The sequence below is a fragment of the Dendropsophus ebraccatus genome, chromosome 14, assembly GCF_027789765.1.
Source record: "Dendropsophus ebraccatus isolate aDenEbr1 chromosome 14, aDenEbr1.pat, whole genome shotgun sequence".
Classification (NCBI taxonomy): Eukaryota; Metazoa; Chordata; class Amphibia; order Anura; family Hylidae; genus Dendropsophus; species Dendropsophus ebraccatus.
In genome coordinates, this window is record NC_091467.1 from 72032481 (window position 1) to 72057781 (window position 25301).

The window sequence follows — 25301 nt, forward strand, 5'->3', positions numbered from 1 at the left end:
TGATTCGAATAGCTCCCGATATTCGTATATTCCAACGAATATCGAATCCCATTATAGTCTATGGGAGAAAAATCCTTGGGACCTGGAAATCAATATTCGACCACTAGGAGGTCACCAAGTTCCCAATGACACCTCAGGAAATGATGCCAACACCTCTGGATGCATATAGGACAGCGGGGGAAGCATCCAACACTAGTGATGAGCCAACATCCCAATTTTCCCAAGTGTACGCTGAAGATTCACAAACGTACGTTTCAGTCTAGCAGTACGCACTTGTGTACGTATTGGGTCAGGTGCAGTGTAAAAAACGTAATAACGAAAATTAAGCCCCTATTCCACAGGGCGATGCAGAGGAGCAAACGAGCGCTGCCACAGCAATTACACGTGTCGGCAGTGAGCAGGTGAGTGGGGGAGGGGCCGCGGGGAGGTGCGGGGGGGCTGCCCAGGTGATCGCTAGATCATCCGGGCAGCCCATAGAGGATAGCGGAGGTCTACTCCACAGACCGACGGCAGCATATCGCTTCTATCACAGTGGCTTGTTTTTCAACATGAACAATGTCGGCTGATTGTTGCTCTCTCTCTGCCACTCTGTATAGTATAGGCCCTCTCTCTCTGCCACTCTATAGTATAGGCCCTCTCTCTGCCACTCTATAGTATAGGCCCTCTCTCTGCCAATCTATATAGTATAGGCCCTCTCTCTGCCACTCTATAGTATAGGCCCTCTCTCTGCCACTCTATATAGTATAGGTCCTCTCTCTGCCACTCTATATAGTATAGACCCTCTCTCTGCCACTTTATATAGTATAGGCCCTCTCTCTGCTGCTCTATAGTATAGGCCCTCTCTCTGCCGCTCTATATAGTATAGGTCCTCTCTCTCTGCCACTCTATATAGTATAGGCCCTCTCTCTGCCGCTCTATATAGTATAGGCCCTCTCTCTGCCACTCTATATAGTATAGGCCCTCTCTCTGCCACTCTATATAGTATAGGCCCCCTCTCTCTGCCACTCTATATAGTATAGACCCTCTCTCTGCCACTCTATATAGTATAGGCCCTCTCTCTGCCGCTCTATATAGTATAGGACCTCCCTCTCTGCCACTCTATATAGTATAGGCCCCCTCTCTCTGGCACTCTATATAGTATATGTCCTCTCTCTCTGCCACTCTATATAGTATAGGCCCTCTCTCTGCCACTCTATAGTATAGGCCCTATCTCTGCCACTCTATAGTATAGGCCCTCTCTCTGCCAATCTATATAGTATAGGCCCTCTCTCTGCCACTCTATAGTATAGGCCCTCTCTCTGCCACTCTATATAGTATAGGCCCTCTCTCTGCCACTCTATAGTATAGGCCCTCTCTCTGGCACTCTATATAGTATAGGCCCTCTCTCTGCCACTCTATATAGTATAGGCCCTCTCTCTGCCACTCTATATAGTATAGGCCCTCTCTCTGCCGCTCTATATAGTATAGGCCCTCTCTCTGCCGCTCTATATAGTATAGGCCCTCTCTCTGCCACTCTATATAGTATAGGCCCTCTCTCTGCCACTCTATATAGTATAGGCCCTCTCTCTGCCACTCTATATAGTATAGGCCCTCTCTCTCTGCCACTCTATATAGTATAGGCCCTCTCTCTGCCACTCTATAGTATAGGCCCTCTCTCTGGCACTCTATATAGTATAGGCCCTCTCTCTGCCACTCTATATAGTATAGGTCCTCTCTCTGGCACTCTATATAGTATAGGCCCTCTCTCTGCCACTCTATAGTGTAGGTCCTCTCTCTCTGCCACTCTATATAGTATAGGCCCCCTCTCTGCCACTCTATATAGTATAGGCCCTCTCTCTGCCACTCTATATAGTATAGGCCCCCTCTCTGCCACTCTATATAGTATAGGCCCTCTCTCTGCCACTCTATATAGTATAGGCCCTCTCTCTGCCACTCTATAGTGTAGGTCCTCTCTCTCTGCCACTCTATATAGTATAGGCCCCCTCTCTGCCACTCTATATAGTATAGGCCCTCTCTCTGCCACTCTATAGTATAGGCCCTCTCTCTGCCACTCTATATAGTATAGGCCCTCTCTCTGCCACTCTATAGTGTAGGTCCTCTCTCTGCCACTCTATAGTGTAGGTCCTCTCTCTCTGAGTCCCTGTCCAGTATTGGGCCCCTCTGTGCCCGTATTCCGTACAATCCCCATCTGTGCCTTTATATATTATAGGCCCCTCTGTCCTCCTGTACAGTATAGGTTATTTTATGCTCCTACATTTTATTAGGCACCAGCTCCTCTCTATGGTCCCGGGCTTCAGTCCTCCACAGCTCCTCTCACAGCACCGCAGCCACTGACCACCAGCACAGCGCCCCCTGGGGGAGATCACGTGACCCAGCCACAGCGCAGCGGAGGGCTGGAGGACCGGGAGCACGAGGAAGGGGGAGGGGCTACCCGATCACGTGGTCTGGCGCGGAGCGGTGTGAAGCCTCTGGAGAGTAAAGGACGGAGGCAGGAAAATGGCGGAAGGCGACAGGACGTGTGGTAGGTGCCAGCGCCCCTCGTGTGACTGTCTAAGTGCGTCAGGTGCGAAAAGAAAGAGGTGGCTGAAAGGTTTATGAGGAGATATGTGATTAGGGCGGTGACGGAAATTACTACATACAGGCGGCCTGGTTTATGGACGCATGCGCAGGCCCTAACCAATCACATCCCAGCTTCCATGTTCCCTGTGCAGGTTAGAGGTAAGAGCTGCGATGTGATTGGTTGGTGAGGTCACGTGTTTTAATGTAATAATCTCCTATCAGCTCCCATACTACAACTCCCAGCATGCCCTGACAGCCTGCCTCTGCTCCACAGCAGTGTCCCCAGCCAGTATGGCTCCATTTGTTGTTGACGAACTATAATTCCCAGCATGCCCTCATACCCAATCATCTTTGCAACAGCTGGAGAGCCCCAGGTAAGGATGTAATATACAGTGATGTCATGTAACATGGCCGCTCCCCTCAGTAATGTAAGATACTGCGGCACAGAGGTGGTGCGGACGCTTCTGTCCTCTCATCAGACTTCTTTGCTCCTCCTAAATCCATCAGTCATTGTAAAAATATCTCCGATCTGTCCTCAGAGAGGGAAGGGAGGATCAGCATCCAGAGGGATCAAGTTACAGGCTGCCCTTAGAAATCAATGGAGAGAGGACGAGGATGGGGTGTCGGTCAGAGGCTGCAGAGAGACTGTGAGGGTCACTGTATTAGATGTCACTCCATGGCGGGATTCACAGCTTACACTGCTCACTACTTCTCTATAATGTCCCCATTCCCCATATATATTGTGTTTTCCCGAAAATAACATACCCTCCTAAAATAAGACACCCCAGCCATTCTAGCCTAAAGTAAGGCATCCCCCCGAAATTAAGACACCCCCTACTCTTAACTAGGGCGCCCCCCGGAAGTAAGGCCCCTTGTTGCCACCTACTCCTCTCGTGGACCTTTGAAATCGGCACCGCAGGCAGCCTGGTCCATGACCCCTACGTCCTCCGCATGTCTCGCTGCTTGTCACCCCGTTGTACGTCACACATCTGACCCGCCGCTGATGCGCTCTCCTGGTGAGTATTTCGGGGAGGTCCAGTGAGGAGATCTTATTTCTCTCCTCCTGGTCGGGGAGATGGGGAGAAATAAGACATCCCCTGAAAATAGGACATAGGGGGACATTTACCAAGCGCCCGCCCAAGGCGTACGCCAGGGAGAAGGTGCAGATTCGCCCCTTCTCCCTGGCATGCGCCTGCTTTAGGCCCTGCTCGCCTGATGGGCGATCTGGGGGAGCTTGGGGAGCATTATGAGATGGGGAGGATGCGTGGCCTTCTTCCGCGCCTCATTTATCATGTTATACGCCTGCTCGCAGATTTGTAGATTTAGTACGCCGGGCGCAGATTTGGGCGCCCGGCTGACCGGATTCACTAAGAGGCATGCGCGCCTCTTAGTGAATAGGGAAAAGGGAGCGGGGCCTAACACAAAGTGTCTGATTTTTGGGAAAATAATTTTAAGGCACCATCTTGTTTTCGGGGAAACACGGTAGATATAGGGAAGGAGGATCCCCTTTTGGAGGGGGGAGGGGAGACATGCATGCTGCAGCTCAGCTCGGGGGTCCGGAGCTGCTGTTCAAGACTTAAAGGGGTTATCCAGCGCTACAAAAACTTGGCCTCTTTTCCCCCTACTGTTGTCTCCAGTTTGGGTGGCGTTTTGAAACTCAGTTCCATTGAAGTAAATGGAGCTTATTTGCAAACCACACCTGAACTGGAGACAACAGTAGGGGGAAAAGTGGCCATGTTTTTGTAGCGCTGGATAACCCCTTTAATAGGCACGGGGATAGATGAGTAAATACTCTCTGTTACTTTCACCCATGCCCCAGCCTTTAAAAAAAAAAAAAAAAAGGGAGGCCGGACTTCTCCTTTAACTCTCTAAGTTCTGCGCTTAAATGCTGCAGTACTGCAAGGGTTAAAGGGGTTGTTAACCATCAACTGATGCCAGAAAGTACCAGATTTGTAGTTTACTTCTATTAAAAAAAAAAATCTCCAGTCTTCCAGTACTTATCAGCTGCTGAATGTCCTGCAGGAAGTGGTGTATTCTCTCCAGTCTGACACACTGCTCTCTGCTGCCACCTCTGTCCATGTCAGGAACTGTCTAGAGCTGGAGAGGTTTTCTATGGGGACTTGCTACTGCTCTGAACAGTTCCTGACATTGACAAAGGTGAATTACAAATCTCTGATTTTTTTTTTTTTTGGTGAACAGCTGCTTTGAGCCTTTAAGCCTCTTTAAGGCTTAGGGACCTCTGCTGCCCAACCTCAGGCCCCCTTTCTTCTATGTACACCACTGGGCAGATTGCTGGGTCTTCATGCAGTGGGATACAATGTGATCATTGGAAAACACCAAAGACCCCATCAGGCTCCGTTCACACCACATTTGTGATGTGACTGATAAGAATAAAGACAAGGACAAAGATCTAGGGGGTAAAAGAAATAAATGTATTTATAGATTGGAGGGAGGGGTGTGTATATCTGGATGTGTATGTGTATATACTAAACCTATTTATGGGCCACGTTGATCCTGGGGAAGGCGAAACCCCCTGAGAGGAATGGGCCAATTGTCCTCAGGGGGAAAAATTCCTTCCTGACCCCAAATGTGGCGATCAGAATAAATCTCAGGATCGGCCCAAAGTCTAATCTATGTGTGTGTGTCTATACCTATCATGTAGTGTGTGATGCGGATGTGATGTGTGATGGGTGCAGTACTTACCCGGCCTGTGCTGAGGTGAGTTCAGGGATAATGGCCGCTACTCAGCGCCCCAGGGATACAAGATGCGGCTATTATTCCTGAACTCACCAGATGGAAGCACAGGCCGCTCCTGGGGGCATAGAGGATCTTCAGGCTGCAGTGATGTCAGATGCCAGCCCGGGATTGGAGGATGCCAGGTCAGGGTCCTGGGGCAGCAACACGTTGGCAAAGGGTGGCATGATGATGGTACTGATGAGAGATGATGGTCCAGGGCAGCCGAGGTCACGTACAGCAGAGATGTCAGATGCAGGTCAGGAGGCTGGAAGCTCTGGGCAGTCGGCTCATCCTGCAAGACATAAGAGGAAGACGTGTGATAAACTTCTATCATTGTAAAGACCATTCCCTAAGATAACAGAAGCCCCAGTAGATATAAGTCGTGTATGTTCTGTGGCCACTTACCAGATGGTTGTGGAATCCTTCACAGTCGAGATCTTCTCATCCATCTAAGGAGAAGCAGGGACAGAGTCATTGGTAGAGACAGAAGACAAGGACAATGATGGTTACTGCAGAGTTAGAAGAACATCTGATGAGAGGAAGGGGATCTTACCGGGCCCAGCGTGGTGACATGTAGTTATACGCAGGCATGGGGTGAAGGGGCTCGGTGTCTTCTGGCCACTGCAGATGGGGAGTTTGCAGCTCTGCCTCGTACGGCTTCCATGGTGGTCGGACTCTCCTGTTCTCCAGTTCCTCCCAACCGATGATGGAAAAGAAGGGATGCCCTCTGATGTTTCTGGCCACATCCAGGCGCTTCTCGGGATCACTACACATCAGCTTCCAGATGAGATCTTGTGCCAGTTGTTTCTCTTCAGCGTCGGCCCGAGTTGGAGATGTGGGCTTGTCGGTGGTCTTTTGCTGGAAATAGAAATAGCTGAAGTCATCCTGAGGTTGTGGTCCTGCCATCCTGGCCATCACAAACCCCAGGCACCACCAGTCTTCTGCTGTGTTGGATCCCTCTCTGGCCATGCCCAGGTCGATGATTCGGATGTGGCCGTCTGCATCCAACATAACGTTGTCCGGCTTCAGGTCTCTGCAAGGAAATAAGGAAAGAGAATGAGAACTGTGCCGAGTGATAGAGGAGACAAGGATGGGTCACTGCAAGGACAAAAATGGTCACCAGTCAGGACTCAAGGAACGCTGGAAGAGAGAGAAGGGGGAAAGTTCTACTTACTCGTGGACGATGTTGAGTCCATGGAGGAATTGGAGGCCGCATATCATCTCTGCTGTGTAGAATCTTGCAGGAAGGAACAGAGTTGTGTCAGTGCCATGAAATCTCATACCCACCAGCCCTCTGCTAACTACACCACTACTTACCTCCCCTTGTATTTTCCATCTACCACCCCTCCGTTCCTGATGAATTCCCCTCTACCTCACCTTACATTGCCGATGTTCAGGCAGCCGCACATCTCGACCAAAGCCTCCAGGCTGCCGCCGGGCAGATACTCCATGATGAGATAGGCGCGCTCCTCAGACTGCTGTGCGGCATAGAGTTGGCAGATGAATGGACAGTCTTGGGCCGCAAGGAGTATCTGCCGCTCTCGGATGATGGTTTCTTCCTCGTTCCTCTTCTTGTCGATGATCTTGACGGCCATCTTGATGTTTCGACCAGGAACCGATGCCAGGACCACCTGAGGAAACAAACGGGGAATAGGAGTAGACGGGAGTCATCTTGCTGTTCAGGGGTGGACTGTGGCTGGTAAGCTGGGTAGTTACCAGGAACCTACAGATAACCAGAACTGAGCTCCCAGCCCAATGCAGGGTCAGCTGATGAATGCTCAATGGAGGTGTCTTATCCTCTTATAAACCCATGGAGTTTTTATTTCTCATGGAGTATGGGGGGGGGTCGGGAGCCAACACAATGCCAAATATTTAACCATTTAGATCCCACTGTCACTTAAAGGGTATTACAGCATGTTACTGCAGCATGTCATTGCTCCGTACAAGACCCTCTAATACCCTCTAATACTACTACCGAAATGTAAAAAAAAAAAAAAAAAAAAAAAGTTTTTAGAAATATAAATGTAATAAAAAAATTATTCAAATTCAAATTTTCAAATTAAAAAAAGATAAAAACAAACACATTTGGTATCGATGCCGCAAGAATTCTGAAGTTGTGTTTCCTTTTGTTCTCTCAAATCCCACTGAAATGAATAAAAAAGCAAACAAATAAAATCTTACAAAAAAGGAACCTGACACTAAATATTAGCCTTAAAGGGGTCATTCACAAAGAAAATTCTTTCAAATCAACTGGTTTGAGAAACCTATATAGATTTGTAATTTTCATGTTCATTCATGTTTAATCTTCAGCGCCTACAGAGCAGGAGCGCGCGCCTCCCATAGACTCCCATTATGAGCGGGAGGCTAACGACATTCCGCGGCGGACAATTCCGTCGCGGAATTCCGCTACCTTTGCTCAGTGGGGACGGGGCCTTAGAGGACCGCGCCAATTAAAATGTTTGCGTTTTTGTTTTTTCCTCCTTGTGCTTAAAAGGCCATAGCAGTTGCATTTTTTAACCTAGAACCCCACATGAGCCCTTATTTTTTGAGTCACTAATTGTACTTTGCAATGACGGGCTGAATTCGTTCATAAAGTACACTGCAAAAGCAGGAAAAAATTAAATGTGTGGTGAAATTGGAAAAAAAAAAAAAAAACGCTTTTTTTTATTTGGAGGGTTTTAGTTTTTATGCCGGTTACCCTGGGGTAAAACTGACATGTTATATATGTTTCTCAAGTTGTGACGATTACAACGATATGTAACATGTATAACTTTTATATTATTTGATGGCTTTTAAAAAAATTCAAACCATTGTTAACAAATATATGTTCCTTAAAATCGCTCTATTCCCAGGCTTATAGCGCTTTTATCCTTTGGTCTATGGGGCTGTGTGAGGTGTCATTTTTGCGCCATGATGTGTTCTTTCTATTGGTACTTTGATTGCGCAAATGCGACTTTTTGATCGATTTTCATTACAATTTTCTGGATTTGATGCAACCAAAAATGCGCAATTTTGCAATTTGGTCTTTTTTTGCGCTGACGCCGTTTACCGTGCGAGATCAGGAATGTGCTAAAAAAAATTTGGGGGCGATTACGCACGCGGCGATACAAAACATGTTTATTTATTTATTTATTTTTATTTATTTATAAAATGGGTAAAGGGGGGTGATTCAAACTTTTATTAGGGGAGGGGGCTTTTTATTAGTACCACTTTTTTTTTTTTTTACACTTATACTAGAAGCCCTCCTGGGGTTAGGGTTATTCCCCCTTGGGTTAGGGTTATTCCCCCTGGGGTTAGGGTTATTCCCCCTTGGGTTAGGGTTATTCCCCCTGGGGTTAGGGTTATTCCCCCTGGGGTTAGGGTTACTCCCCCTGGGGTTAGGGTTATTCCCCCTGGGGGTAGGGTTATTCCCCCTGGGGTTAGGGTTAGTCCCCCCTGGGGTTAGGGTTATTCCCCCTGGGGTTAGGGTTAGTCCCCCCGGGGTTAGGGTTATTCCCCCTTGGGTTAGGGTTATTCCCCCTGGGGTTAGGGTTATTCCCCCTGGGGTTAGGGTTACTCCCCCTGGGGTTAGGGTTATTCCCCCTGGGGTTAGGGTTACTCCCCCTGGGGTTAGGGTTATTCCCCCTGGGGGTAGGGTTATTCCCCCTGGGGTTAGGGTAGTCCCCCCTGGGGTTAGGGTTATTCCCCCTGGGGTTAGGGTTAGTCCCCCCGGGGTTAGGGTTATTCCCCCCCCCCCCTGGGGTTAGGGTTACTCCCCCTGGGGTTAGGGTTATTCCCCCTTGGGGTTAGGGTTATTCCCCCTGGGGTTAGGGTTATTCCCCCCCTGGGGTTAGGGTTATTCCCCCTGGAGGACTTCTAGTATAAGTACTCTGATCTCTCATTGAAATAGTTATACTGCATAGATCAATGAGATCAGCACTCGATTGCTTTCGGCTGCTGCAGCCAAAAACAACCGAGTGCCGAGCCGGGATCAGCAACATTACAGCGCAGACCCCAGCCGGGTAAGGACACCCACTAGACCCCAGGGAATCGTCTGCAAGTAGTAATCAGATACAGCTGTCAACTTTGACAGCTTCATCTGATTACTTAATTAACAGGCACGGCGATCAGGCGGTGGCCGCTAATAGCCGCAGTCCCGAGATACAAGCGGCACCCGGAACCGCGGCGGTTCGTAGCTCTGAACACCCCTAGGCCGCCCAGGACGTACCTGTACGCCCAGGGTCATCTAGGGGTTAAAAAATATCAAGTCTTCCAGTACTTATCAGCTACTGTATGTCCTGCATGAATTGGTGTATTCTCTTCAGTCTGACACAGTGCTCTCTGCTGCCACCTCTGTCCATGTCAGGAACTGTCAAGAGCAGGAGAGGTTTTCTATGGGGACTTGGGAAATTACAAATCTCTGGCACCAGTTTATTTAAAAGTAGCATTTTTTTGGTGAACTACAAATCCTGAGTCCAACTATTGTTTTTCAGAGGCCAGTTTTAAAAATGAAAGCTGTAATCTGATTAGTTGCTATGGGCAACTGCTCAAGATCCCCCAGCAATCCCCCTCCTATGGCTGCCGAATGTGCCGCTATGGGGAGGGATTACGGCACTTTCCTCCCTCAGACTATTAGTAGTCAGTGCAGGATAGGTGATACCAAAGGGTTCAGTGCCCCTCCCCACAGCCGGGACCCCTGAGATCAGCAGAATACCCCTCTATAGTGGCCCTACACCTGACTATAGGGATAAATGGGGCAGAGGAGCTATGGGGCATACAGTAAGGGTCAGGAGGGCAGAGAAGTATCCGGATGTCCTATCTGTTATCCCATAGAAGGAATATAACATCCATCCAGTATAAAATGGCTGATAACAGAGAACAATAGCTGGGGATGGAAATGTAGGGGAGATTTATCAAACTGGTGTAACATAGAATTGTCTCCGTCGCCCCTAGCAGCCAATCAGATTCCACCCTTCATTTTCCAAGCAATCTGTGAAGAAAGAAAAGTGGAATCTGGTTGGTTGCTAGGGGCGACAGCGCCAATTCTGCTTTACACCAGTTTGATAAATCTCCTCTGTAAAGAAGTTTCAGCACTTACTTTGCCGAAGGCGCCCCTACCCAGGACCTGGTGGACGTTGTAGCGGCTGATGGGGTAGGGGCGGGGTGCTGCAGGCTCCTCATCCTCCAATCCGCTCTCCTCGGCTCCTCTCCTCCTCTTCTGGGTCTTCTCCTCTCTCTCCTCCTTCCTCTTCCTCTTCTCGTTCCTCGGCTTCTCCTCACAGTCTTGTCCAGTGGACGCCATGTCTTCCAGTCTTCTCCAGGCCGTAGACATCAGTCTTCTTTCCTCCAGCGACGGATGAAAGTAAACAGCGGCAGTTGGTGATGCCACCTGATGTCAAAGGTCACGGAAGCCTCCGGTGGCACCAGCCTGGCAGTGGCCATAGCCCTGCTCTGCCCTATACACTGTGATGTGGGCATCAGGGGTGACGGCCTAGTGTCCAGAGGGAGGAGAGAGAATCATGGCGGCTTCTTCTAGTATTATTAGTAGATGGGGATGGGGTGAGGAGACTGGGAGATTGGGGCTGCCACTGGTGTCTCAGATATATTTATATATATATATATATATATATACACACACAATAAATGGTGCCATATAGACACAGCTCATCCCGCTCCCAAAAGGAGATTACTGTCCCCTTCCTAATAGTGGAATTACCTACCTGACTGTATATAGGGGCACTACTTGACTGTATATAGGAGATATAACAGTGTATATAGGGGCACTACTTGACTGTATAGGAGATATAACAGTGTATATAGGGGCAGTAGCTGACTATATAGGAGATATAACAGTGTATATAGGGGCACTAGCTGACTGTATATAGGAGATATAACAGTGTATATAGGGGCACTAGCTGACTATATATAGGAGATATAACAGTGTATATAGGGGCACTAGCTGACTGTATATAGGAGATATAACAGTGTATATAGGGGCACTAGCTGACTATATATAGGAGATATAACAGTGTATATAGGGGCACTAGCTGACTGTATATAGGAGATATAACAGTGTATATAGGGGCACTAGCTGACTATATATAGGAGATATAACAGTGTATATAGTGGCAGTAGCTGACTGTATATAGGAGATATCACAGTGTATATAGGGGCACTAGCTGACTGTATATAGGAGATATCACAGTGTATATAGGGGCACTAGGTGACTGTATAGGAGCTATAACAGTGTATATAGGGACACTAGCTGACTGTATATAGGAGATATAACAGTGTATATAGGGGCATTAGCTGACTGTATATATGAGATATAACATAGGGGCACTAGCTGACTGTATATAGGAGATATAACAGTATACTGTATATAGGGGCACTAGCTGACTGTATATAGGAGATATAACAGTGTATATAGGGGCACTAGCTGACTGTATATAGGAGATATAGCAGTGTATATAGGGGCACTAGGTGACTGTATAGGAGATATAACAGTGTATATAGGGGCACTAGCTGACTGTATATAGGAGATATAACTGTGTATATAGGGGCACTAGCTGACAGTATATAGGAGATATAACAGTGTATATAGGGGCACTATCTGACTTTATAGAGGAGTTATAACAGTATATAGGGGCACTAGCTGACTTTAGAGAGGAGATATAACAGTATATAGGGACACTGTGTATTAGGGGACATTATATAGGGGCACTCAGAACAGGTGGGGGTCCTGGCACTGTTGTAGATGTGTTATGGCCGGCATTGTTATATGGGTTACAGGTGATACTGCTGTGACCCCAATCACATATGTTACATATGGCAGGAGTCAGTTCTGCTTTCTGGCCGCCCATTGTTAGAGGTGTCAGGATGAGGCACAGTCCTTATGGTGATCCCCGTAGTGTGAGGTAGATGTGGGCTCAGTGTATCCTGGTGGGCAGGGGGGCACAGAATGGTGGCGGCCATTTACCAGTAATAATAATGTAGAAGAAGACGTGTGCATAGAAGGTAATAGTAAGATAATGTGTAATAGAAACCACCATGCAGCATGTCCCCCTTTATGGTTAGTAGAAGTTGTGTTTGTACGGATGCAGCGGCCGCCATTGTAAAGTGCTGGGGGTCTGGTTCAGTCATTGCTACCATACACCCTGGTGAGTAACATTCTTATTTTGTCTTTTATTAGATGGCTGTATAGAAACCTTCCCATGTGGACATTGCCTGTGCTCGGGGTGCTGTGGTAGGATGGCGGCATTACCCATCGCATGTCCTGTGTGTGCGGTAAGATTGTACAGATGCTTCCTGCCAGCTCCTTCTCTGTGCCCGGACATTTACGTCTATTTATAAATCTCCAGTCTTCCAGTACTTATCAGCTGCTGTATGTTCTGCAGGAAGGGGTATTGTTTCCATTCTGGAGAGTAGGAGAGGTTTTCTATGGGGATTTGCTGCTGGTCTGGACAGTTCCTGAACTGGTTACTGATGCATTGGGTTTGCAGAGTGCTACATGAACAGAAATAAAGGAAGCATCTGCAGCCAGGTCTTTTGTCTTGATCTGGATATGACTACAGACAGAATCATTATTCTTATTTCCTGATAGGAGTTTGAACCAAAAGACTGCGGCGTCTTTACCTCTCTACGGAGAGATCTACAGGAAGCCCTGAGTCCTCTACAGTTATCACCAAAGTAAGTAGTTACTATAGAAGTTGACGGCTCTTCTTCATCTGCCCCTCTAGGATGAGTGGTATAGTGATAGACATGTATGTATATATACACGGTTTTTCATAGATTTTACATCTCACCATCCCCCTTCTTTACAGCGTAGACTCAGGTACCACAGCGGATGATAACTGTGGATCCAAGAAGACACCAGCAGTAAATGGTAAGTCTAAGCCCATAGGTCTAATAGAGAAAAGGAGACAGCACTATTGTGACCTGGGATTTTATTAGCTTCACCAGCGATTAGAGATGAACATACTAAGGGTCCTATTACACCAAATAATTATTGGCTGTACTTAACCGATTACCAGCTGTTACGGCCGATAATCGTTCGTTTTAATTATCAGCTTGAAATAGGTCAACATTGTTTGAAGACATGACCTATAAAATAGAGCGTCAGTCTGCTGGCTGTCACCCCATGTAATAAGAGCAGCAGACCGCCGCTTTGTGTAATGGGCCACCTATAGATTATACATTCAGCCCCTTCCGCTGCTAATCGGCTAAGTACGGGCATTAAACGTTTGGTATAATATAGCCCTGACAGTAATCCGGCCTAACCGCAACCTGATCGCTCGGCCGTGAGATACGGTTCTTGTTCGGCCGATCTTACTGTATGTTCGCTCATCTCTTCTATAGTAAAGCCCGCTCTACAGAGGATCAGGTGTTTGCCCGCTGTCACCTTTACACAGGCACATTGTTGGCCGCAGGAGAGTTTCTAGCACCACACCCGTGTAAAAGGTCCATAAGACAGATGGATGACAAGTTGACAAAGGATCAGACTACACAGGTTATTTGCAGTCTTTTACCGTTCCCATCTTTATTGTACACATCGCTCCTTCTTTTGCTGGGTTAAGAAGGAGTAAACCATCAAAGTAACAATCGTTACTAACGACTATCATTCCCAAAAGCTCATTTACGGTCATTTAGCGTTAACCATTAAAAATTGCTTTGCCTAATGGGATCCTAAGGGTTCTTTTACACACACAAATATTGTACAGATTTTTAAAGCCAAAGCCAGGAATGGATTTGAAAAGAGAACTCTCAGTCTTTCCTTTATGACTTGTTCTCTGTTTATAGTCTGTTCCTGGCTTTGGCTTCAAAAATCTGTCAAGTAAATCTGTGTGTGTAAAAGGATCCTAAGACAGGTTACTTGACCAATCTCCTTAGCTTATAACATTCAGGGTCTCTTAAGGTATCGGCCAATAGAAATGAAGAGTATAAACAGGACTATAATGCAGGTGTCTTTTCATTGCCGGATACTGAGAGTTGGGCCATTGAGATGTCGCCATTGGATATAAACAGGTTTCCTTTCTATTACAGAGAATAAGGTCGTCCCTGTGATGGATACTGAAAATGCCTTTTCTGGGGATTGCCAGGTACCACGGATTACACCAAATGTAGGAAATACATAATGCTGTCACTGGTTTCCCCCCCCCCCCCCGCTGCTTATTTATATGTTTATACAATGTTTACAATGGTTGATGTTGTACTTTGCAGCTATGTTGTACTCTATACCAGGGGGCAGCTGTGCCAGTGGGGCATCCATTTAACTCTGTTGCTATCAGCCGCATATCCCTTTTACACAGAGAGATATACAGCCCATAGCGATATATTTTTAGTGTCGCACATGATCTGTCCTGGGGTCCGTTCGGCAGGTGATGCAGTTATTGTCCTAAAAAACAACTTTTCTCGTGCGTCTTATTGGGGGACACAGACACCATGGGTATAGACTGCTCCCACTAAGAGGCTGACACTAAGAAAAAACAAAGTAAGTCGGCCCCTCCCAGCAGGCCATACCCGCCCACTGGCACTGAGCTAATTCAGTTTCTGCTTGGTTTTTGTTATTATTAATTGTGCTTTTTCTTCCTAACAGTTTGGGGCACGGTGGGTCACTAAAGACTCACCCTGATCCCCCCTTTATGCAACCAGGGCACAGAACCTAAATGGAAAGGGGCTGTTTACCCTAGGTTGCCACCGGCCGGACCCAGCGCCCAGGACACAGACCAGCCCAGCTGTCTGTACTCCTTTATGCGGACTTGCTCCACCAGCCCCTGCCCGCCCAGCCTCACATAGTTGAGCGCGGCAGCGCGGCACAGATCCGAAGACATCGGGGGTAAGTTGGTCTCCTCTCTCTCTCTCTCTCTCTCTCCCCCTCTTCCCCTTCCCTGGGCTCCGTTCCCTCGGTGGTTCCTAGGCCCCCTCCCGCGGCCCATTCCGGGCGACTTGCTTGGCTGGGCTTTCTGCCCTCCCAGCCTCTCTCAGATGGCTCAGTTCTCCCCCCTCCTCCTCCCTGCCCTCGCCTTCTCACATCGCTCTTGGGTCCTCCCACGCCCTCCGGAGCCCTTCGCTAGGTCAGCCTTCGAGGCCTCCGGCTCCTCTCTCCTACCCACGTTCGCTTCCACATGGGTGTCTAAGTCCATTTCGGTGTGGGCTAAACAACTGAGGGACGGGCTTCTTTCTGGCGCATCAGTCGAGGACCTGGCTGACCTCGCCCAACAAATTCAGGACGCGGCTCAGTACCTCTGCTCGGCTTCTCTGGACGCTGCAGCCTGTTCGGCCTTTGCGTCGGCCAATCTTATAGCCATCCGCCGTTCTTTGTGGCTTCGTGAATGGCGGGCCGACAACGCTTCCAAGCGGTCTCTCACTAGTCTTCCGTTTGCTGGTTCCCGTCTCTTCGGTAAACAGCTAGATGACATTATTTCTGACGCTACGGGGGGGAAGAGTACCAATCTTCCCCAGCAGCGTCCAAAACGTCAGAATTCCCGTCGCAAGCCAGGCTCCTTTCGTTCGTTTCGGTCGCTTCCGCCAGCTCGCTCCGGGAGATCCGCGGTCCCTCAGAACAAGAGGTCCGGATTCTCGAAGAACCATTCTTCCTGGCAGGCGCGACCCGCCGCCTCCCGCGCCCCCTTTAAGCAGGGCACATCCAAGCCCACCTCCTCTTGAAGGTTTTCAGCCACCCGGCTCTCCTCGGGTGGGCGGCCGCCTCCTGTTGTTTCAGGAGGTTTGGCTTTCTCACGTTCAGGATGCTTGGGTGCGAGAAGTAATCTCACAAGGTTACAAGATCGAGTTTGTTTCCATCCCTCGCGATCGTTTCTTCCTGTCTCGGCCTCCCAGGTCCCCTGCCCTGGCGGCCGGTTTTTCCCAGGCCAAGGGAGTGATTGTTCCCGTCCCTCCCCTTCAACGTTTTCACGGGTTCTCTTCAAATCTTTACGTGGTCCCGAAGAAGGACGGTTCGGTACGTCCGATTTTGGACCTCAAACGTCTAAATCGTCATGTCCGACTGTCTCATTTCCGAATGGAGTACTTGCGTTTGGTGATTGCCTCCCTGGAGCCGGGCGAGTTTCTCTCGTCGGTGGATATTCAGGACGCGTACCTTCACGTGCCGATTTTTCCCCGCCATCAGCGTTTCCTGCGCTTTGCAGTAGGGGCAGAGCACTATCAGTTCGTGGCTCTCCCGTTCGGCCTGGCCTCGGCTCCGCGGGTTTTCACGAAGACCATGGCGGCTGTCATGGCTCTTCTTCGGGCTCGAGGAATCTCAGTAACCCCTTACTTGGACGACATACTCGTCAAGGCCCCATCCGAGGTCAAGAATGAACCTACCTGCTCGCCTTCGTCGAGATCTTCAGTGGTGGCTGCGGTCTCCGAGCCTCTCCCTGGGTTGCTCCTTTCTACTCATTCGTTGGCAGATCGTAACCACCAATGCCAGCCTGCGGGGCTGGGGAGAAGTTTGGAACGATCTGACTGTTCAGGGAACCTGGTCACCCAGGGAAGCTTGCCTTCCAATCAACATCCTCGAGTTGCGGGCGATTCGTCTCTCCCTTCTGCACTGGCAGTCAGAACTCCACGGTCTCCCCGTTCGAGTACAGATGGACAATGCCACCGCGCTGGCATATGTGAATCATCAGGGCGGGACCCGCAGCAAGGCCGCCATGATGGAAGTGGCGCTGATTCTCTCCTGGGCGGAGAAGACCGTGCTTGCCTTATCCGCTGTTCACATCCCGGGAGTGGACAATTGGATGGCCGACTATCTGAGTCGTGCACGAGTGGATCCAGGGGAGTGGACCCTGCATCCCGAGGTGTTCTCCCAGATCTGTCACAGGTGGGGGACACCCAGACCGGCCAGATCTTCTAACTCAAGGACCGCTCTGCCACCCGCGTTTAGCCACGCTACGTTTGACGGCGTGGCTATTGAAACCTGGATTCTGAAATCACGCGGTTTCTCTCATGCGGTCGTCAGGACCATGATTAGGGCCCGGAAGCTGGCTTCCGCGAAGATTTATTATCGTTGTTGGAGGGCCTACCTCCGTCATTGTGAAGCCTGTTCTGCACCACCACTTTCCTTCTCTCTGGCGCGACTCCTTGCCTTCCTCCAAGCAGGCCTGGACTCCGGCTTATCCCTGAGCTCTCTTAAGGGCCAGGTCTCCGCTCTTTCGATATTTTTCCAGAGGCCCTTGGCGTCAGTCCCCCAAGTAAGGACTTTTCTCCAGGGGGTGGCGCATGTCGCGCCTCCTTATCGACACCCAGTTCCCCCGTGGGATCTGTACCTGGTTCTGGATGTTCTGCAGTCTCCACCGTTTGAGCCTTTGGCCATCTTGTCTTTTAAGGTGTTTTTCCTGGTGGCAGTCACGTCTATCCGGCGGATTTCGGAGTTGGCAGCTCTTTCGTGCCGTCCTCCCCTGCTGGTCTTGCACCAGGACAAGGCTGTCCTTAGGCCCGGGGCTTCTTTCCAGCCCAAGGTGGTCTCCCCCTTCCACCTCAACGAAGATATTGTTCTTCCTTCTTTCTGCCCGGCCCCCTCTCATCCGCGGGAGTGCGCTCTACACAATCTGGATGTGGTTTGCGCCCTGCGCATCTATCTTTCCCGGACGAAGTCTCTCCGGAAATCGGACTCCCTCTTTGTCATCCCTGAGGGTCCTCGGAAGGGGTCAGCGGCGTCTAAGGCAACTCTTGCCCGCTGGGTCCGCTCCGCCATCGCTCAGGCTTACCGGAGTAAGGGTAAGTCGCCCCCGTTCCGGATTGCGGCTCACTCGACTCGTGCGGTTGGGGCTTCCTGGGCTATCTGTCATGGGGCCTCAGCTCTTCAAGTCTGCAAGGCCGCCACATGGTCCTCGCTGCACACCTTTTCGAGGGTCTACCGTGTGGACACCTTTGCATCGGCTGATGCGAGTCTGGACCGCAAGGTTTTGCAGGCAGCAGTGGCTTCATCCTTTTCTTAGCTCTACTCTGTCCTTTCCCGCCCAAGGGACTGCTTTTGGACGTCCCATGGTGTCTGTGTCCCCCAATAAGACCCACGAGAAAGGAGGAGTTTTTACTCACCGTAAACTCTCTTTCTCGTAGTCTTCATTGGGGGACACAGCACCCACCCTCTATTGTCTGTTTTTTTTATAATTGCCTGTTGGCCTGTGTTTTCAGATTTTGAGTGTGGACTATTTTTTTCTGTTTATTTGGCTCCTCCTACTGCTTTTTCACTACTGAATTAGCTCAGTGCCAGTGGGCGGGTATAGCCTGCTGGGAGGGGCCGACTTACTTTGTTTTTTCTTAGTGTCAGCCTCCTAGTGGCAGCAGCCTATACCCATGGTGTCTGTGTCCCCCAATGAAGACTACGAGAAAGAGAGTTTACGGTGAGTAAAAACTCCTCCTTTAAACTTGCAGCCCTGTGTCAAAGTGGCGTGGCCTAGAGTGTCTGTGCCTTAGGCCTGCACCGCCCCTCCGTCCCTCCTCCCCACCCTACTCATCATTAGGAATGGCCCTGGGCAGAATTTCTCCTAATCATCACTTGTCTAAACACTGCACATGGGCCATAATGATCCAGTACATGTGCAGCGTTCAGACAAGTGATGATTAGGAGAAACCCTACCTGGCGGATTCCTAATGGTAAAGAGGGTGGGGGGAGAGATGGAGGGGCGGTGTAGGCCTAGGGCATAGACACTCTAGGCCATGCCACTTTGACACAGGGCTGCAAGTTTAAAAGTTTTTTAGGACAATAACTACATCTCCTGCCGAACGGACCCCAAGACAGCAGCTATTTGATGGTACAAGAAGCTTGGAGGGGGGGCAGATAGTGGGTACAGAGTCGCTTTTAAGAGGTAACATTATTACAAAACACACCAACTTTTTTTTTCTTTATTTTTAGGATAATCATTGTCTCAAGATTGATGAGGCTTTGGCCACCGCAAAGAGCACTCTCCATCATCTTGATTCAGTCTATGAGGTACACAGCAATGTAACATGCCAAAAGAAATGTTACTGATAATCAGATTTCTTGTTGTGGATGGGGGGCTGTCTCTGCAGCCCCATTCACATAAAGGAGAGAACACAGCAAAAACTAATCTGCCACATGTAAACGCACCCTATAGAGCCTGCGGTGCTCCGGCTGATGGCCTAACCTGGGGATAGACCTCCTCTGACCGCACACTGATGGCATAACCTAGGGATAGACCTCCTCTGACCGCACACTGATGGCATAACCTAGGGATAGACCTCCTCTGACCGTACACTGATGGCATAACCTAGGGATAGACCTTCTCTGACCGCACACTGATGGCATAACCTAGGGATAGACCTCTGCTGGCCGCTTACTGATGGCATTACTTAGGGATAGACCTCCGCTGGCCGCATACTAATGGCCTAACCTAGGGATAGACCTACTCTGACCGCACACTGATGGCATAACCTAGGGATAGACCTCCTCTGAACGCACACTGATGGCATAACCTAGGGATAGACCTCCGCTGCCTGCACACTGATGGCATAACCTAGGGATAGACCTCTGCTGGCCGCACGCTGATTTCCCAACCTAGGGATAGACCTCCTCTGACCGCACACTGATGGCATAACCTAGGGATAGACCTCCTCTGACCGCACACTGATGGCATAACCTAGGGATAGACCTTCTCTGACCGCACACTGATGGCATAACCTAGGGATAGACCTCCTCTGGCCGCACACTAATGGCCTAACCTAGGGATAGACCTCCGCTGCCTGCACACTGATGGCATAACCTAGGGATAGACCTCTGCTGGCCGCACGCTGATCGCCCAACCTAGGGATAGCCTTCCGCTGGCCGCACACTGATGGCCTATCCTAGGGATAGACCTCCGCTGGCCGCACGCTGATGGCCTAACCTAGGGATAGACCTCTGCTGGCCGCACACTGATGGCCTAACCTAGGGATAGACCTCCGCTGGCAGCACACTGATGGCATAACCTAGGGATAGACCTCCGCTGGCAGCACACTGATGGCATAACCTAGGGATAGACCTCCGCTGGCAGCACACTGATGGCCTAACCTAGGGATAGACCTCTGCTGGCCGCACTCTGCGCTTAGAACAAGTCAGAGGAGAAATTTGCTGTGTTTTCCATTATTACGTGTAGATCTGTTTCTTCTGTCTCTTTTTCCCGGATTTAGACTTTGAAAGAACTGGAGGCGAAACATAAGCAGCAGGAGGAGAGCCTCTCTAGTTCTGTTAATGAAGCCTATGAGAAACTTTTGCTCACAGTTAATATAAGGTGGGATTCGCTTTTTTAAGCAGTTATTACATTTCTTTTATCAGTTTAGTCTAATTCATTGACATGGGCGGTTGGGGTCTAGGTGTTCACACTCCCACAATCAGTAGGTTACGCTGGATGAAGCCATTCTTCCTCCCTTTTCTGTCCTCACAGCAGGAGACAGTTGTCAGTAGTCTATAGGAGCATCCCATGCAGTGAGACAGGGAGAGAAGAGCACTGACACACACTTCTCCCTACTGGTTGTCGCAGTCAGTGGGGGCCTGAATACCCAGACCCTCACCATGAAAACTTTTGACATGCCTCTAGAACGCTGGTGTCAAACTCAGGCCCTCCAGCTGTTGCAAAAGTACAATTCCCATCATGCCCCTGCTCTAGAACATTTGTACTGTTTTTTTTTTTTTTTATGTGATATGTACATATTTAGGCTATGTTTACACTACGTAAACTTACGGTCGTATTTACGACCGCAAAAATACGAACGTAAGTTTGAGGTTCACTGATATGAATGTAATTCAATGGAACTACGGCTGGGAAGTGCACACTACGTACGAACTTACGGTCGGATTTTATACGGCCCAGTGAAAAATGAACAAGACCATTATTTACGGCCGGAAATGCTGCACCTACGGCCTTGAGTTTCAATGCTGACGCGAACGTACATCTGATATCTGCCAAAGTAAACTTGATTTTGATATAAAATATATTCTGAGTGGTTTCTCGGGCTGGGCGATATATTTAAAGTAAACGACCTGTGTCAGCCCGCTTAAAACCATGCTAGGAAGCCACATTAAACAACGGCCGTATGTTCACGGCTAGCACTTACGGTCGGAAGTGCGATCGGACAAACAACCGTATGTGCGAACGCAAATCCACGGCCAAAAAAAATTACGACCCTGAGTTTATGTAGTATGAACATAGCCTAAAGTTGCATCACTAGTCCCTGATCATCTACAAGAGTAGGGATGTTTCTGGATAGCAAAAAAAAAATCATCAGAGTCTTTACTTACTATATGGAGTGGGATTACATAATGTTTCCCTGTTTCCTTAGGAAATCTGACTTACTGAAGGGTTTAAGAAGAAGATGGGACGTGTTCACCATAGAGATGCAGAACGCTGTCACCGACATAGAGAAGCAGAGAAAGTGTTTGGAGACCCGAGTTGCATTTGCTGAAGCACTGAAGCGGCTGCCATCGATGTCAGTCTATTGTGAGATAAATAACGTAAGTTGACATAAGATATTTAACCGCTATAGGAAAGCTTTAATATATCGAGGAATCTAATATGTGGTGATTGAACGCGGACTTACTGGAAACCCTATGATACGCATAGGGTTGCTATGGTTGCTGGTCTTTCACATGTTAAAAGTTTTGAGGGGGGTTGAGGGGTATCTGAGTGTTCAGGAGACTTCTTGTAAGCCTATGAGATTGCAGTAAACCAGAAAGTGAGGCACACAGGATTTCTCATCTCCATGTGTGAACACGTTTATGGGCATAATATTGTATTGTGTCAGTTTAGTTTATTGTCTGCTCCTTATTTATGGTTATTTCCTTTGGTTTTCTAGCTGCTTGCTGACCTGAAGACAAGGTGTAATAATGAAGCCACACTGGATTCTCTGAAAGGGTCTTCTGATATACGGTAGATTTTTTTTTATGTAGCGATCCCCATTTAGGCTATGTTCACACTACGTAAAAGTACGGCCGTTGTTGCCATCTGCAACAACGGCCGTACTTTATGCAGCATAGAACATTGCCTATTCCTCTATGGCAGGCATGTCCAAACTTTTTTCGAAGAGTGCCAAATTTGATGAAGTGAACATGTGCGAGGGCCGACCATTTTACATGCTATATGCTTTATAACACAGGCAGATAATAGCAAGCTGGATACCTGGGGGGCCGTAAAAGTTCGGAACGCGGGCCGCAAATGGCCCTCCGGCCGGACTTTGGACATGCCTGCTCTATGGGATCCCAGCCGGAGTGTATACACATCGTATACGCTCCGGCCGGGATCCCGTGCTGCTCTGCAAAGAACTGACATGTGAATTGCGGCCGTAGGAAATCCTGTCAGTTCACACAATGAAGCGAGCGGCTCCGCATCAGAACACTACAGCTATAAAGATCATCCTGCCGGTACTGCAGTACCGGCCGGAATGATCTTTGCAGAGCCCGGCCGTTCCGTGACCCGGCTGGGTCACGGAACAGCCGGTCTCACATGTTGTGTAAACATAGCCTTAAAGTGTTCACAACTGTCCAGAGCAGCAGCAAATCCCCATAGAAAACCTTACCTGCTCTGGACAGTTCCTGACATGGACAGAGGTGGCAGCAGAGAGCATGGTGTCTGACTGGAGAGAAAACAACACTTCCTGGAGGACATACAGCAGCTAATAAGTACTGGAACTAATGCAGCCTGGGAGGATTTTTAAATAGAAGTAATATACAAAACTTTTTGACACCAGTTTATTTTTTATTCCCCCCCCCCCGGAGTACCCCTTTAACGCTGTCAAACCAAGGAAGGAGTGAGTTGTCATTCTTTTTCCTCCGTCCTTATTTTTTTACTCATTATGCAGCTAGTCAGCCAGTATACAGAATTCAGTCTTATTACCTCATTTAGTTGTTCCTTTCTATCTGACAATTCCTGAAAGTGTTTTCTTCAGTTGAGTCATGTGATCTCATAGTAAATACATGTGTTTCTGTGCTTTCACGGGCTGAGGGTGAGGGGCAACATCTCTGTCAAAACTTCCCATATGATAAAGTTGCATGGACTGTACCACATAATCTCTCCAAATGGGGAAGGCAGACACTTCCACTAGTGTTACTATAGAAGATAATGCAACCTCTGCCTCACAGTTATAATAGATATGATAACATTGCAGCCTCCCTGACTGTATATATAGAGATTACATTGTCCTCCCAGTAGGCAGAGATGACACTGGCTCTAGTCGCCCATGTGGTGCTGGGCTGATGCATCATGGGATTGAGAACAAATTTGAAAGGGAGAGGATGCAGTTTGCTTTCTTAAAGTCAAGATGGTGGCTGAGCGATGACACAAATGCATCAATGAAATGTACAGATGAAGGGGAATATAGAGAAAGAATAAGTAAATAGAGGGAATGCTTCTTTAAAGGTGTAAAACCTTATTAGAGAATTTTAGAGTTAATAGGGGGTCCAGGATATCTTGGTCATAGTGGAAAGCAGTTACATGGAGCGTTGTTTCCAGAGGACCCCTTTATTATATTAGCTTATTCTGATTCACTTTACTTTATACCCCACAGATTTACTGTGGACTGTAATACTGCGCTGAAAACCTTGGACAGTATAGGAGCGGTTTGCCTTGTTGGCGGTTCTAAGTAAGTAGCGTGCATATATATACGTATACAAAAAGGGTGCAAAAGTTTTGTGTTGGTTCACGCTACTGTTTGTGGGGAATGGGGACGTGATTTGTACCATGTTAGCGTCGCGGTCTGAAGGCAAATATAGAATCACACACACAAAGCAAATCCCTGGATCAATAGCACATCCTTATTGTAGCAATATGCGTCTCCTCTCCTAGATTCCAGCAAACACCCGATGTGACTGCAGCATCCAGGGAGCCTTACTGCTCGGATGACGCAGAGGAGCTTCTTAAAGATGTCCCCAAAAGATTGGTTTATGAAGAGCATGAATCTGATACTAGATGTGTGGAAATAGATGGACACAAAGTGGACGCGACCAGTCAGCTGGCTTCTGGTGACGACTCCCAGACTTCTCAGGGATCAGGGCTGATGTCAGTAAGAAGTAAAGTGTTACCACGGCCCATGAGCACTCCAGATGTCATCATAGAAGAGATTATCCAGGAGGACCAACAGTGTGAGTGCCTTGTGTGTTTTTTTGGCGGGGGGGATATCTTTTTATTTTGGAGGGATTTGCAGTGTAGCAGACATAGAAGCAGACATGTTTCCAGACCAATAGAGGTGGACTTACTGCTGCTATCTTGTAGGAACTGCAACACAGAATGTCCATGTCATGTGAACATATAAATGAGGGATGGGGAACCTTCAGCCCTCCAGCTGTTGCAAAACTACAATTCCCATCATGCCTGGACAGCCAAAGCTTCGCTTTGGCTATCCAGGCATGATGGGAGTTGTAGTTTTGCAATAGCTGGAGGGCCAAAGGTTCCCCATCCCTCATTTAAAGGGACGATGTCATCAGAAAATGACATATTGCTTAAATAATGTTTTTATGTTAAACATTTTTTAATAATCTTTGGTGACACTGACGTCAGTCATTACCCACTGTGTATGGAGCCGCTCTGTATATCTCTGCACAAAAAACAGCATATATATATATATATATATATATATACTGTGGGTGGTTTGGAAGAGGTTACCACGATGGAGTAAAAAAAAAAACACAGCCGAATTAGCCTAAGGATATAACTAAAGACTACACAGAGACGGTACTGAGGAGAAAGAAACTTATCTCCATCCTCAGCGCGCAGTGCACACAAGGGACATATCAGCAGGCTAGATTCATCTAATAGTTTCCCTTTAATATCTTCTTGCATCAACTATGTGGACCTTTATTTCTGTTCATATCATTTCAGATCCGCGCAGACCTCAATATACTACTTCCCCTGACCGAGAAAAACCTTTAAAGAAAGGTAAGATCCTAGGAATAATAATTCTGTTCCAGGTTGTTCAGTTAAGCGTAGAGCTGGGGCCCAGTTACCCAACCAGGAATCACCATGTGGCACTGACCCTGTCACTCATACAAGTGATTGAGGTCGCGTTATAGCCCGCCGCTACCCCAAAGTCACCGATCT

General features: G+C 48.4%; 3 protein-coding genes across 10 annotated transcripts in view; 1 reads left to right on the plus strand and 2 right to left on the minus strand.

Moving 5' to 3' along the window:
- The window catches only part of SLC39A11 (solute carrier family 39 member 11), a 420528-nt gene extending 418176 nt beyond the window's left edge, over positions 1-2352 (minus strand). The window contains exon 1 of one of the 2 annotated variants that reach the window (XM_069952867.1): positions 2255-2352. The gene's annotated coding sequence lies outside the window, so the exon portion shown is untranslated. The remainder of the gene's footprint in view (positions 1-2254) is intronic. The other variant, XM_069952866.1, reaches the window with a different exon arrangement.
- The window catches only part of LOC138772461 (RING finger protein 17-like), a 53933-nt gene continuing 30967 nt past the window's right edge, over positions 2336-25301 (plus strand). For 2 of the 7 annotated variants that reach the window (XM_069952858.1, XM_069952865.1), the window contains exons 1-12: positions 10711-10833; positions 12467-12561; positions 12878-12963; positions 13098-13159; positions 14317-14393; positions 19130-19207; positions 20404-20504; positions 21553-21724; positions 22066-22139; positions 23773-23847; positions 24051-24346; positions 25083-25139. In XM_069952858.1, the coding sequence (XP_069808959.1) occupies positions 10794-10833; positions 12467-12561; positions 12878-12963; positions 13098-13159; positions 14317-14393; positions 19130-19207; positions 20404-20504; positions 21553-21724; positions 22066-22139; positions 23773-23847; positions 24051-24346; positions 25083-25139 (1213 nt within the window). In that variant the 5' untranslated portion in view covers positions 10711-10793. Of the gene's footprint in view, positions 2522-2761; positions 2934-10709; positions 10834-12076; positions 12292-12466; positions 12562-12877; positions 12964-13097; positions 13160-14316; positions 14394-19129; positions 19208-20403; positions 20505-21552; positions 21725-22065; positions 22140-23772; positions 23848-24050; positions 24347-25082; positions 25140-25301 lie in introns of those variants that run through there. The other 5 variants (XM_069952860.1, XM_069952863.1, XM_069952859.1 and 2 more) reach the window with 5 other exon arrangements.
- On the minus strand, positions 4982-10803 carry LOC138772463 (protein kinase C delta type-like). The gene is made up of 6 exons (XM_069952874.1): positions 10373-10803; positions 6673-6926; positions 6470-6532; positions 5849-6328; positions 5701-5744; positions 4982-5587 (listed from the first exon to the last, which is right to left on the minus strand). The coding sequence occupies exons 1-5, from the start codon at positions 10604-10606 to the stop codon at positions 5720-5722; spliced, it is 1056 nt and encodes a 351-aa protein (XP_069808975.1). The 5' UTR covers positions 10607-10803; the 3' UTR covers positions 4982-5587; positions 5701-5719.

What these genes read in the sequence shown, in the direction of transcription:
- LOC138772463 (XM_069952874.1), bottom strand. Translation starts at nt 10,606, where the DNA reads ATGTCTACGGCCTGGAGAAGACTGGAAGACATGGCGTCCACTGGACAA. An exon ending in GTAGGGGCGCCTTCGGCAAA is followed by an intron (nt 6,927 to 10,372) that starts GTAAGTGCTGAA and finishes TTGTTTCCTCAG; the next exon opens with GTGGTCCTGGCATCGGTTCC. An exon ending in ATGTCACCACGCTGGGCCCG is followed by an intron (nt 5,745 to 5,848) that starts GTAAGATCCCCT and finishes GCTTCTCCTTAG; the next exon opens with ATGGATGAGAAGATCTCGAC.